Source organism: Amphiprion ocellaris, chromosome 20 (genome assembly GCF_022539595.1).
Source record: "Amphiprion ocellaris isolate individual 3 ecotype Okinawa chromosome 20, ASM2253959v1, whole genome shotgun sequence".
In the NCBI taxonomy this organism is placed as follows: domain Eukaryota; kingdom Metazoa; phylum Chordata; class Actinopteri; family Pomacentridae; genus Amphiprion; species Amphiprion ocellaris.
Genome location: NC_072785.1, coordinates 4,790,180 through 4,804,730, shown reverse-complemented (window position 1 = coordinate 4,804,730; position 14,551 = coordinate 4,790,180). Strand labels below are relative to the sequence as shown.

Below are 14,551 nucleotides of genomic sequence, written 5' to 3'. Positions count from 1 at the left end.
CAGTGAATTTCCTGATTGTGATCATGTGTTTTGTTTTTTTTTTGTTTCCCTTTGTCATCTGTCGCATTATATAATCACATCTGACTGTTGGACTGAGCTTGACCGTTCATTTTGACCTTAAGTGGCTTTTTAACAAAAGGAGTTATTGGTACCAAATGTACCTTCTGCACATAGTTGTCATTATTGTATTACTTTTCCAGTCAGTCGGAGTCCCTTTGGAGTACTTTGTTCTATAAATTCTTTATTTTACCAGGTAAGCTCAGTTGAGAACAATTTCTCATTTACAATGATGACCTGGCAAGAGGCCCGAGCAGGAAGAAAAATAAGCATGCACAGGAGATTATATCTATGGATTCTGCTCACACACACCACTGCTGAGCATGTGCACTATTTCCCTTTGTGTTGACATAAATTTTTGGATGCACATGTACGTCCATGGAGGGGTCTGTGCTGACTCTCATGGAGTTTGGTAGATGATGAAATGAATATCTTGTGGACCCAAATAGAGCCTCACATACTCGCTGGTGGGGAAAGTGAAAGACAGAACCAAGGCATGCTTTGAAGCTGCTTAGAAAAGGATATTAATTTGAAGAAATAGTTGCAGATAACTGGATGAGCCATTTGTCTATTACTGTCGATCACAGGCCAACAAACACTTCAAACATGACTTTAGGTTCCAATAGTTAATCATAGGGTGCTGACTGGTCCGACCAACCGTGAATCGGCCACAAACCTGGCAGGATGGATTTTTTTGTAATCCAGCTCATTAAATTGAAGGATCAAACAAAGGGTCAAGGAAATATGCTGAGAGTTAAATGTCAAGATCAGTGCTATTTGCTGACATACATACTGGACTTTAAATTGGATGAATCATAGATAGATACTTCATTGATCTTTTACAGGAATGAAATGGGCAGTTCCTGGATAAATTGCAATGTGATGCTGAAAGCTGCTGCAGCTTGCAGTTGGTAGAGTTGGTAAACATATTGATCCTGCAGTGATGAATTTAATAAGAGAGGGAGTGATGCATTTAAAGACTGCAGCCCACTCATTCTCATGATGTTGTTCCATACAACAAAGAAGCCTCTGCAGGTTTCCTCATGCTTCTGCACTGTTTGGTCCACAGAGCATCGTCTACTGCTGGCTGGCTAACTTCCTACTGGCTTTCTACATACATCAATAGGAGAAAAAAAATTACAAACAAGAAAAGCACTCAGAGAGTGCAGTCCTCCACCAAGGCTGCTCAGCTGTTGTATCATTTCCAAAGGAGGAAATCTTTAATAAAAAATGACCTCATGGTGAGTACACTTATGCATGTGTACGTTATGTACGAATACTGAATCACGTGACCTGAATATGTAGCGGGTGGCGGGAATTGATGGGACTAAGAAACACCCCCACAATTTAATCAGTTGTTCCTTGGATCATTTCTGATGGATAAGTCCTGATAAGTCCTCAGTGGTGGATTTGTAGTAGGATCACAATCATGTGATCATCAGCAGGCAGCTGACATAGTGTTCACTTGTTGTCATAATTACAGTGACGCCGTGCTGCTATCTGGCAATGATACAGAAATCTTTAACAAATCCGTGGATCCAGACTATAAGCTGCATCACTGCCAAAATCTAATCACTTGGTCCTTGTGTCATTTCTGACCTTCCCTGGAAATTTCATCCAAATCACTTAGTCTGTTTTTGAGTAATGTTGCAGACAGACAGACAGACAGACAGACAGACAGACAGACAGACAGACAGACAGACAGACAGACAGACAGACAGACAGACAGACAGACAGACAGACAGACAGATGCCAAAACTAATTAGACTTTCGGGACTTTCTGCAGTTTCCTGACACCCTGCAGAGACTTCAGGAAGTCAACACACCCGGCAACACTAAAAGAAGTCAAATTTACATGATAGTACTTGTACAGATGAAACAAACTTTTGTTTTGATTGATTGATTGATTGATTGATTGATTGATTGATTGGGGGTGAAAGAATGTAGATTCAGCAGTCTTTGGACCCGTAATGTATCGTTCAGTGTTTACCCTAAGCGAAGCCAATCATCTTTGAACTGCAGCCTCATATTTAGCAGAAAAACACCAGAGAGATGTTAATCTCATAGATAGAACACAGAAATGTGGAAGTGTTCCTCTACGTGGATAGTCATGCTGTTTTCTTCTTAGTTATATTTAAATTGTTGTGTGAGAGTGTGTCAGAATGTTTTCTATGTCTGCATGTATTCTAAGATGCATTTGTTCATATATATTTATATTTTTTGCTTTAGACATTTTTGCTGAATAGAATCATGATACATTTCGATTTCCTGCCCGTGTTTCAGTGACCAGCTTTAATGCACTAATGATGTAGATTTATGTACCTGCACCCAAAGCAGAGATGACCTCCAGCTCCTCTCTCTTAGTTGCTGTGGTAATGGCCTGGGGTAACCTCAGTGGTACAGCCAGGATGTCCCTGATTGGTGGATTAAATTAGCAAACATGAGCATTGAATGTAAGCAAGCAGTTATAATACTCTGACATTGTTCAGGGATGTTTTTTTGTGCTTCTGTGTATGTGTGTGTATTTTTATAGACATATATGCCGTATGATTTCCATGTTACATGTGGATGTGTACTATATGTATGGAGGGATGCGTGTTGATGTATGTATGCTTATTTAACATGTATGATATTTGATATGTGTGATATTTAGAGTAGCCTATGCATGACTGAAGTGCTGATGAGCATAACTCTGTGCATACACAACCAGTCTTTAGTTTGGACACATCTTCTCATTCAATGGTTTTTCTTTATTTCCATTGTAGATTCTCACTGAAGGCATCAAAACTATGAATGAACACATATGGAATTATTTAGTAAACAAAAAAGTGTGAAATAAGTCAAAACATGTTTTATATTTTAGATTCTGTGCTTTGATTCCTGCTTTGAACACTCTTGTTATTCTCTGGATGAGCTTCATGAGGTAGAACCTGAAATGGTTTCACTTCACAGGTGTTCCTTGTCAAGGTTCATTTGTGGAATTTCTTCCTTCTTAATGGGGTTGGGACCATCAGTTGTGTTGTGCAGAAGTCAGGTTGGTCCACAGTTGGCAGCCCTATTTGACAAATGTTAGAATCCATATTATGGCAAGAACCAATCAGCTAAGAGAAATGACAGTCCATGATTACTATAGGAACTGAAGGTCAGTCAGTCTGGAAAATTGAAAAAACTTTGAATGTATCCTCAAGGAACCATCTAGGAACTACCCAGGAACTTATGAAGAACCATCTAGGAACTACCCAGGAGCCATCTAGGAACTGCCCAGGAACCTACAAGACAGTCCATTATTACTTTAACATATCAAGGTCAGTCCATCAGGAATATTTCAAGAACTTTGAATGAATCCTCAAGGAACCATCTAGGAACTATCTAGAAACCTACCAGGAACCTTCTAGGAAGTACCCAGGAACCTACCAGGAATCTGAATGTATCTCCAAGTGCAGTCTCTAAAACCATTCAGCGCTACGACCAAACTGGCTCCCATGAGGACCTCCCCAGGAAAGGAAGACCAAGAGTCTCCTCTGCTGCTGAGGAGAAGTTCATCCCAGTCTCCAGCCTCAGAAATGGAAAGTTAACAGCAGCTCAGGTTAGAGTCCAGATAAATGCCCCAGAGTTCTAGTAGCAGACACATCTCTACATCAGCTGTTCAAAGGAGACTGAACCAATCAGGCCTTTATGGTCCAATAGCTGCTCAGAAACCACTACTAAGGAAAAGCAACAAGCAGAAGAGATTAGTTTGGGCCCAGAAACACCAGGAATGGACATTAGACCAGTGGAGATCTGGGCTTTGGTGTGATGAGTCCAAATGTGAGATCTTTGGTTCCACCCAGTGTGTCTTTGTGAGACCAGAGAAGGTGAACAGATGGTCTCTACATGCATGGTTCCCACCATGAAGCATGGAGGAGGAGGTGTGTTGGTGTGGGGTGCTTTGCTGGTGACAATGTTGGGGATTTATTCCAAACTGAAGGAACTCTGAACCAGCATGGCTACCACAGCATCCTGCAGCAACATGACATCCCATCTGGTTTGGTTTAGTTGGACCATTATTTATTTTCAACAGGACAATGACCCCAAACACACCTCCAGGCTGTGGAAGGACTATCTGACCAAGAAGGAGATGATGGAGATGACCTGGCCTCCACAGTCACCTGACCTGAACCCAATCCAGATGGTTTGGGATGAGATGGACACAGAGTGAAGGAAAAAGGACCAACAAGAGCTCAGCATCTCTGGAACTCCTTCAAGACTGTTGGAGAACCATTTCAGGTTCTACCTCATGAAGCTCATCCAGAGAATGCCAAGCAGGAATCAGAGCAAAGATCTAACGGACAGATTTTGAGTCATTATTGGCATTTTGTTTCATTCAAACTGAATCGTTTTGAACAAACTTTGAGTTTCTTGGGACTTGTTCAGAGTTATCTGGGACTACTTTTGAAACATTTGGGACAAGATTGAACAAATTTTGGACCATTTCTAACATGTTTTGAGAACTTTTGAGTAGTTTTGAACAGGTTTCAAGTCATTATAGACAAATATTTACTCATAATGGATAAAGTTTGAGTCAGTTTAGATGATTTTTGAGTAATTTAGGACACATTTCCAGTCACTAAACTGAAGTTTCTATTCATTATAGAAAAATTTCAATTTATTTACTGCAATTAAAGTAGTTTTGGACAAATTTTCACTTCTTTTACAAGTTATTTTGGACTGAATTTGAGTCACTATTGGCAAATTTTAATTTGTTTGGACAAATTCAATCATTTTGAATACATTCTGAGGTTTTTTGGGACTTGTTTAGGGTTATTTGGGACTTCTTTTGGGTCATTTACAAGAAGATTTAACACATTTTGGACATGTTTTGAGTAATTTTGGACCATTTTTAACATGTTTTGGGAAATTCTGAGTAGCTTTGAACAGGTTTCCAGTCATTTTGAACTAATTTCAAATTGTTTTACAAGTTATTTTTGACAGATTTTGAGTCATTATTGGCAATTTTTAATTCAAATTGAATCATTTGATGAATCTAAAATATAAAACATGTTTTGACTTATTTCACATTTTTTTGTTTACTACATAATTCCATATGTGTTCATTCATAGTTTTGATGCCTTCAGTGAGAATCTACAATGAAAATAGTCATGAAAATAAAGAACAACATTAAATGAGAAGGTATGTCCAACCTTTGACTGGTAGTGTATATACATGTATGTAGTCCATGTTGTACACATGGCAGTACATGGTATTTTTATGTACATGCATATACACGTATATTTTACCTGCTAGAACAGTAGAGGGAGATGAGTTTGAAGATGTCATCAAAAACCAGAGAGGAACCATCTAAGTGAACAACTGAGACAGAAAACAATTTAAAGTAAATCAGTAACTACTCTGCCATGTTATCTGTGTTCAACCATGCAAATCTTCCATTAGCGTTCCACTATCTCTTGTTTTAATAGTGGCTGTGAGAGGAAGAAGCTGCTGTAGTGTGTAACACGTACACTTCTTGTGATGTTTGACCAGCAGATTGTGTACAGGCGGTGCTGTGTGCTCATCAGGCATGCGTACTGATATCACTGTGGCCTTGTCCTCTGTACTGTGAACCAGGAATGCCTGCAAATGTAAACAAGAGCAGGAATAACTCTGAGGTCAGGGGATGAACAGTAAAATACTGATTCACATTTGAGAAATACAAATATACAAGAATTAATTAGTTTTTGCAAAACATTTTGATAAACCACTGAATTAAACAACACAACTGGAGCTTTTGTGCTGCAGCTTCCCAAATTACTAATCCAGTGTCCAGTAATTTCTTTTAAAAAAATGATCCACAAGTGGAGAGTCCTGGAACGAACTATGTAATTAAAGACAACTGCAATCCCAGCCTCTCTGCTGGTTGCTTAGCAACCTCTCTGTGACGAAACCAGAAAACCATGTAACTTACCTTAAAACCACAAATGACTGCTTTTACTGCTCTGTGTCTGTGCAGTCAAACAGATGAGATGTATCTTGTTATTTACTAAACTTAAAGCAGGGACAGGACTTTTAATATTCATTTGTCATTACTGGGCAAATATTGGCATATTGTGATTCAAGTCCTTCTGAGAGGAAAGACCTCCTTTGGGCTTTGTTTTCAGGCTTTTGAAACATCTAACCTGTGATGGGAGAATTCAGCCAATAGCATAGCTTTTCACCCAGATCATGTGACTGTAGCACACAATGACAGAGGATGTGGAACTGCAGTAACCAGAGGACTTTCAGTATGGTTTGAATCCTGGATAAAGCCACTAATGAATGAATGCTGACTTTTAGCTGGACTATTTCTGTGTTAGAAGCATGTGTTCATGGGGTGGGAGGAGCTTAGCTTCCTCTTTTGTTTGCTGTTGTTGCTATTGTCTGACTTCGTCCTGCTGCTGCTTTAAGATTCACACTACTGTTCAAAAGTTTGGGGTCACTTAGAAATGTCCTGATTTTTGAAAGAAAAGCATTTTTTTTCAGTGTAGATAACATTAAATGAATGATAAATCCAGTGTAGACATTGTTAATGTGGTAAATGACTATTGTAGCTGGAAACAGCTGATTTTTAATGGAATATCTCCATAGGGGTACAGAGGAACCTTTCCAGCAACCATCACTCCTGTGTTCTAATGCTACATTGTGTTAGCTAATGGTGTTGAAAGGCTCATTGATGATTAGAAAACCCTTGTGCAGTTATGTTAGTACATGAATAAAAGTGAGAGTTTTCATGGAAAACATGAAATGGTCTGAGTGACCCCAAACTTTTGAACGGTAGTGTCTATGAGGTATTTTACACTCTGGCGAATGCTAGCTGTTTCCCTCTATTTCCAGTCTTTACACTAAGCTAAGCTAAACGTGATCTTGCTCTACATCTCTACAAACTTTATGTCTCATCGAACTTCAAATTAAACACATAACTGATTCCCCACAATGTTGAACTACTTCTTTAAATGTACAACTTTGATTCAGCCAGTTCCTCTAGAACTAATCAGCTGCATATAAAGTCATGAACATAAATTCAAATACATATCTGGTAACCGTATATCTGTATATATCCTTTAGTTAATATCGTTTCACAGATGGAACCATTAGAGAATTATAGAAAAGTGTCAAAGTTTATAGAGTATCATGGAGCAGGAGACAAGCAACTGATTGCCATCAAACATCCAAGAGTCGGAGAGGTTTGATTTTTAAGTGTCCAGGAGTGTGTCTCACCCCAGCTGTCTCTTTCTCCAGTATACTGGTGCTCTGGTCTTGGCTGAGTCCTTTGGGCTGCCACACAGTGGTGCTTCCAACCAGCCGATCCATAAAACTCAGCGATGGAGGCACTGGTGAGGATGGTGGGATCACATGAGGAGATAGAGGAGGGAGTGACAAGGAAGAGCATGATGTAGGAGATAATGGAGGAGGAAGAGGAGAAGAGGGAGTCAGATCAGAGGAGACGGCTGGTGGCTGGGGGGAGAGCAGTGGAGAAGGAGAGACCAGAATGGGAGATAGAGGGGGAGGAAGAGATGGGAGGGGAGGGTTGGAGGAGAGGGAGGGAGACGGCGCAGGGACAGGAGGGAGAGGAGGAGGGAGGGATGGAGGGCCAGAAGGAGGTAAAGGAGGCCGAGAGGGGAGCTGGGAGGACTTCAGGGCAGGAGGTGGTGGTTTGGGTCGACATGGTCTGGCTGGAGGGTTGGAGGGCAGCGAAGGAGGAGGCAGGGGAGAGGATGAGGGGATGGATGGAGTGTCAAGTCCTCCTGGCAGAGGGCCTGAGTGGCTGCAAAGACAAAACAAGGCTAAAGGTCAGCAGTGGAAATGACATATGAAGCATTCATCTGTATAACACCTCACCTTCACAAACTAGTCAGCAGAAGTCGACTGCAGGAACACTGGCTGGACTTTAACTTTAACCGCATGAGGTTTGTGACACATGATGTGTTTCATTACTGAGAATAACTGAAGCTGTTGTTGGGAAATCAGTTTGCTTTAGGGAACGTCCTACATTGTTTTACACTAACAGAGGTTGCTTTATGGCACTAAACAGAAAGCTGCTCTGCCCTTATTTTACATCAACCTAAGGACTGGAATAATTTAGATTTCATGCATTTTCAACTAGTTCCATGAAAACACTAAAATCAGAAATGTGTGAGCTCATTTCCTAACACTCCACAGGTTTCTGTTTGTGGCCCTCAGTCTTGTTTGTTCCTGCTGAATGTGTAAGTCTTTAAAGCTGCTTAATGGACAGTTTTTCACTCCAGGGCAGCAGAAGAAGTCAGAAACACAACAGGTTGCTTTTCCCTGCAGGAGTACCCGGTATAAACATTTACAGGAACAGCTACTTAATCAGCTCTTTCAGTCCTTCTGTTTCTATTTCAGTGTAGACAAGAGCTTCAACTCATAGACTGTATAAATAGAATGTTTCTGTCTTATACAGTCTATGCGTTAACTCGGAAGGCACCAAAATAACAACTACAAAAGCATTCAGAGAGCAGTACTCCTCCAAGGCTGCTCATTCCTCCATATGGCATTGTCAGAAGTGCAGCATTTGTTTATTAGTTATTGATGATCAGAAATGACGGCACCATAGAATGTGTCCATTTAATATAGATGTACCCACAAACAAAATGACCTTGCGCTGAACACAGGTGTGTGTTTTCCATGTGCACGTTATGTACGGATACCAAATCACATGACCTAAATATGTAGCGGGCGGCAGGAATTGTTGGGACTCAGAAACACCCCCACAATTTAATCAGTTGTTCCTTGGATCATTTCTGGATAAGTCCTGATAAGTCCTCAGCAGTGGATTTGTAGTAGGATCACAATCATGTGATCATCAGCAGGCAGCTGACGTAGTGTTCACTTGTCATGGTTACAGTGACGCCATGCAGAAATCTTTAACAAATCCGTGGATCCAGACTATAAGCTGCATCACTGCCAAAATCTAATCACTTGGTCCTTGTCATTTCTAACCTTCCCTGAAAATTTCATCCAAATCTGTTGGTTCATTTCTGAGTAATGTTGTAAACGGACTGACAGCCAGACAGACAAATGTACGCCGATTGTCATTTAACTCCGCTGTGCTCCTTTGTGGAGTAACAAATAGCAGTTACTGAATATAATTCCAGTTTGTTGTGTTTGTCTACAGGATAAATTGATGGTGGTGTCTGAGAAGAGACTTCTACTTGACATGGACTTTGAAAGAACAGAAACATGGTGCTTGTTGTCCTCTGTGGATTAAAGTGTGCCTTCCAAGATTTTAACCAATCAGCCTCTTAGGTTTCAGGGTTGCTGAAAAGTGTCTACCCTGGAGTTGGTCCTTTTTTCTCCTGTGACAGTAACCCTTAGAGAGGTTCTATAGGAAACCCAAAAAGGTTCGGGCTGCCTTAAAAAGGAACCGCAATTTCCTGCAGTGTAAAGCAGCCTAATGTTGACGTACTGTCACCTGTTAGAGTTGGTGATGTAAAGGTTGTTTCTTCCTAACACCACCTAATGATGAACTGCAATGGTCAGAGGGTTTATTAGAGCTTTAGCACTGGAATCAGCTGGAAACAACCTTGATGTAAGATCACCAAAATGAGCTGAAAGATGCTAAAGAGCTCCATCAGACAGGCATTGTTAGAGGAAGCAGTGTGGTCACATGGGAATATGAAGGGATGATTTAGTTTTTGGAGTGATAGAAGCTGAGATCATGATAACTATTCTGTTATGTGAAGCAACCAGCTACATGGCAGGTTGCAGCATTTCCTACCATTTGTTGCAGCAGCAGTCAGAACAGAAACAACAGCCCCAGTGGTCTGGTGGTTGGGCTTTAAATAGCTAAGAAGGTGACTATGACAACATGGTTTATATCTGATTCATTTGTATGCCACGTCTAGTTAGATGTGACCAGCAGTTTGCTAGATACCTCCACATGTTGATGTTTACTCTTTTTTATATTGATTATAAAAGCTGTGTTTGCCCACAGTACAAAATCCAGGCTTTTATAAGAAAACAGTGGGACCAGTGAGCTTTCAGACACTTTAACAGCTGTTCAGATGGGTGAAGTTATCCAGCTAATGCAGAAAACAGCAGATAATATCCATGTTGTTGGCAAAGTCTGTGTATATTACATCAGTACAGTGACCTAACAGGGTGTTTTTGGCAACCGAGCTTCTGCTATCTCTCTCTTTTTCTTTGTGTTTGACCTGGAGACTAACAGACTTCTGTATAGTGGGAAACCACTGCAGCCAACCTTAACATCCACCCTGGACCCTGATAGCCAGCAGCTAATCACTGCTATGACAGGACAGACAAGGAAGTGTGCAGTAGATGTCAGGGTCAAAGAGAACAAACAAACACAAAAACAACAACAGGAAGCAGGATTTCTCCAGTATCTTCAGAGCTAACTGGTTACGTAGCTAGTTTTAGCCTATAATGCCCCATTTTTGAAAAATCCCTTTACCTCAGCTGTTCTGGATGATCATACATGAAGTTTTTAAATACTTTCTGCCAAAGAAATACCATTGGAAGCTGAGGTCTAAAGGGTTTTTGTTTCAACAGAGACTTACTTTGAAGGAACCATTGCTACGAACACTGTGAAACCCCAAAACTACCGGTAGGTTTTAAATGCTAAATATCTTTCTTTATAAAATTCACCAATACGAGAGCATTTATCAGAGCCAAAAGCAAGAAAAGCAAAAAGAATTCTTGATTCTAACCCTTAAACCAACTCATCTTTAATGTGACATTTCAAGTAAATCACTTTATTCTACATGACACATTTAAATAATTCCAAAAAATACAGTTTGGACCCCATCCTGCAAAACACAGCTTTGAAGCTGTGAATGAATCAGCTGCAAACAACAGTGATTAAGCAAAAAAAAAAAAAAAAAAAAAAATCAGTGAATATTCAGCTCAACTGCAGGCTCTGAGCAAATAAAAACCACACTGGATCAATAAAATAAATGCAACATTGCACAACAACTTTTCAACATTTTCTTTTCTTATAATCTATCTATCTGTCTGTCTGTCTGTCTGTCTGTCTGTCTGTCTGTCTGTCTGTCTGTCTGTCTGTCTGTCTGTCTGTCTGTCTGTCTGTCTGTCTGTCTGTCTGTGGTAAATGGAAGTGTCTTTGTTATTCCGGTGAACTGACCACCAAAAGTTCTCATGAAGAGAATACAGTACATAAGTAGATGAGTTATTAAAAAGAATTTCTTCACCAAACTGAGGAAATCACATGACTCCAATCTAACAGGCCTGTTTGTGCTGGCTCACAGGAAAGGAGTAGAATAACCATCAGGTCAGCTAAATTTTAGAGCTGTGATGGCAGTGCAAGAGAAGGCTGCCAGTAAAACCCTCAGACAGAGTTCTTAGTGACTTAGGTTTTCTGCACTGTTTAGAAATATGAGACACTTACTTTTACTGCTCATGTATTGTTACAGCCAGGAAGATGTTAAATACTATCCTGCTAAAGGGTCAATTATGTGAAGTGAACAGCTCTGGGGATAACACTGCATGACTGTGCTCAGCGCTGGAAAGAAATTAAGCACATTTATTCAAGTACTGTAATAAAGTAGGGTGGCTCGGTGGCTCCAGTCAGCTGGGATAGACTCCAGCCCTCCATGACCCTACAGAGGGTTAAACAGTGTTTAGATAATGGATGGATGGATGTCTTAAAGTACAAATTTGACAGAAAGGCATTTTACTAAAGTATTTGCTAATTAACGTCATTTTACACATCTATTCCACAACATAAAAAGTACATAATATTGTGTTTTTACTCCATCACATATATTCTTATGGACTGAACTGTTCAGTAATATATAGAAGAGTTCTAATAAGCTCCATCCCAAACAAAAACATTTAAAGACTATTAATAGGTTGATATAATAATTATTTAATACAATGTAGAGTTAGTTTTATACTCTGATACTTTAAAGTATAGTATAGTATAGTATAGTATAGTATAGTATAGTATAGTATAGTATAGTATAGTATAGTATAGTACAGTACAGTACAGTACAGTACAGTACAGTACAGTATAGTACAGTACAGTATAGTATACTACAGTACAGTATAGTATAGTAATATTTTAATATGCCACAACTGAAACTGACTCTTAAGAGTCAGAATAGTTCATGCTCTACTGGCTTTGCTTCACCTAACATGAACTTTCTCTGCTTTTCTTCCAGCGTATGTTTCATTTCTGAGTATGTATGTATGCGTATGTATATTTATACTGTAGCAAATGTTACATGTGTGGCTGTATATATGAACAGTCTGACCATTTCTATTCTTTAGATTTGGCATTTTACTTGTATTTATATTATTTTAAATAGCATTAAGCAGATTTCCCTATTGTGAAACAGGTCACCGCTATTTAAGATACCATTCTTACATAATATATACTTTTCATTACTAAAAGGCATTAAAATGCTGGAACTAGTTCTTTGAGCAATAAAATAAACACATTTAAAATGTTATCTTAGTTTAGAATTGATTTGTTACACAAAACAATGCACCAAAAGTTGCTCAGACTGAACTTGGAAAAAATTTTCACAGCTTCAGTTCATCAAGACTGACAAGCAAAAGAATCCTAAATGACATCTGTCCTTAATATCACCACTGAACAATGTACAAACTTGAGGTAGTTAAACTGAAATATTCATTTGATACAAGTATTTTTTCTGAAATCAAAGATGCTTTCTAATCATGGTCTGATCTGCCCTTTTTCAGGAGTTTCATGAATTTTCAACCACTCAGATTCTTCCACAGAAATAGTGAAAAATTAAAAAAGGCAAAATTTTTGAAACAAACTGATAATAGAGAACCCCATTCCGCCTTGAAATCGATGTTTTTCAGATGTGATTTGGTAAAACAACACCAAAGCAGTGGATTTCTAAATCTGTGAGAAGCCACTGACCTATATATCAGTCAGTGAGTCACCACATCTGTTTTTCCTGCTCTGGCTGTGTGGCTTTCGACCCCCGACTCCCTCTCCCTGCCGGGACCATTCCAGCGTCCCCTGCCCGGTCAGAAACCAGCTCCTGTACTGTACTCCCACTCAGCCACGTCGACCCCTCACAGACTCACCTTGTGTCCTGGGAAACGACGCTGGCCTCCATCATATTTCCACAGATTGACTGTTTGACTGCTGAGCTGCTCTGAGCTCCATCTAAAACCCCGCCTCCTATCTGCCCCCCTCTTTCTTCCTCCTGTTGATCGGAGCAGGGCTGAATAAGGAGAAACTAAAAGGCAAAGGGAAAATATGTTTGTGAGTGTCAGCCCTCCCCTCTGTTTCTGCTTCGACTTCCTGAGCTGATGGTGAGGCAGGAAGAGGCCGAGCACTTTGGTCAGACTTCCCCTGCTCTCTGACACACTGTGTCTCCTGTGTGCTGCATGAATGCCTTCTCATTCTACAGCGCTGCTCCTTTTAAAGTTCATCATTTTCACTCTTGTCTCCTTTTGCAAAGAGGGTCACGCCTTTTTATCTCATAAACACTCACAGTAACATGATCCACTGACATCCCGTATGTGTGGCCTACATGTTCTAGCCTCCTCCTCTCTTTCCTTCTCCCCTCCCCTCTCCTCTTAAAGTTTTCCAGATGCTCCCCCATTCAAAGTGTGGAATGCTCAGCGTCATGTTCAGTGCAGGCTTCAGTCTTTTCTGCCTCCCCTCTGCTCTGCCTCATATCTCACCACTTCATCTCACCTCCCCCGTTACATTCACAACATAAACCCACTGCTCTGGGTTCTCGTCTTCCCCTCCTCCTCTCACATGCATGTCTCTTCTCTCATGCAGAATCCCTCAAGTGTTCTTTTTCTAGAAGCTGATAGGGTTAGACTGAAGTGAGTCTTTCACAGTAAAACGCATGCAAAGATCAAACCCAGATAAAATGATTACAGGCATTAAATATTAATGTTAATCAGAAACAAAAAATGTTTGCAGGATTTACAGCAGCCTGGTCAGAAGGTCCTTCTGCCTTTGGTTCATTTACATTTCTGTTAAAAACACAGAAAAATAACTGCTCTGATGGGCTGTTGGTCCCAGAGCTCTCAAGCTGCTTTTACTGTAAAGCCTACAGATGTGTGGAAGCATGGACATGTCATCACACACACCTGAACACACACGAACACACACACATGAACACACTCCCATGCCGCTACAGTGCAGCCATGTGTGGTGACTGTGCAGCTGCTTCCTGTGTGAACACCGCTGACCCTACATGTTCTCGCTCTGTCTCTGCTCTGCTGAGCGTGACGATTCAGGTGAAGTGACTTCATGCATGTTTTCAGCGGCGCTAAGCAGCCACAGGAGGGAGCTGTGATCCAGAACATTACCATAGACAGCATATGAGCATCACAGGCCCTCCTTAAAGTAGAGCTACAGCCTGGAAAATGAAAACAAACCCGACTACACACCAACAAACATGATCAGTGGTTCTGTAGCTGTAGTTTCATCACAGCGTTGCCATCAGGAGGGAGCGTAGATCATTAAAACACCACCATGGTA

The 14,551-nt window shown here is 40.4% G+C and overlaps 1 protein-coding gene across 1 annotated transcript in view; it reads right to left on the bottom strand.

Moving 5' to 3' along the window:
• rin3 (Ras and Rab interactor 3) overlaps nucleotides 1–13,471 on the bottom strand; it is a 36,050-nt gene extending 22,579 nt beyond the window's left edge. The window contains exons 1-5 of the mRNA XM_023274094.3: nucleotides 13,132–13,471; nucleotides 7,288–7,834; nucleotides 5,556–5,667; nucleotides 5,334–5,406; nucleotides 2,380–2,471 (exon numbers count right to left, since the gene is read on the bottom strand). Coding sequence (XP_023129862.1) covers nucleotides 2,380–2,471; nucleotides 5,334–5,406; nucleotides 5,556–5,667; nucleotides 7,288–7,834; nucleotides 13,132–13,166 — 859 coding nt within the window. The 5' untranslated portion in view covers nucleotides 13,167–13,471. The remainder of the gene's footprint in view (nucleotides 1–2,379; nucleotides 2,472–5,333; nucleotides 5,407–5,555; nucleotides 5,668–7,287; nucleotides 7,835–13,131) is intronic.
• Between the last annotated feature and the right edge of the window lie 1,080 nt (nucleotides 13,472–14,551).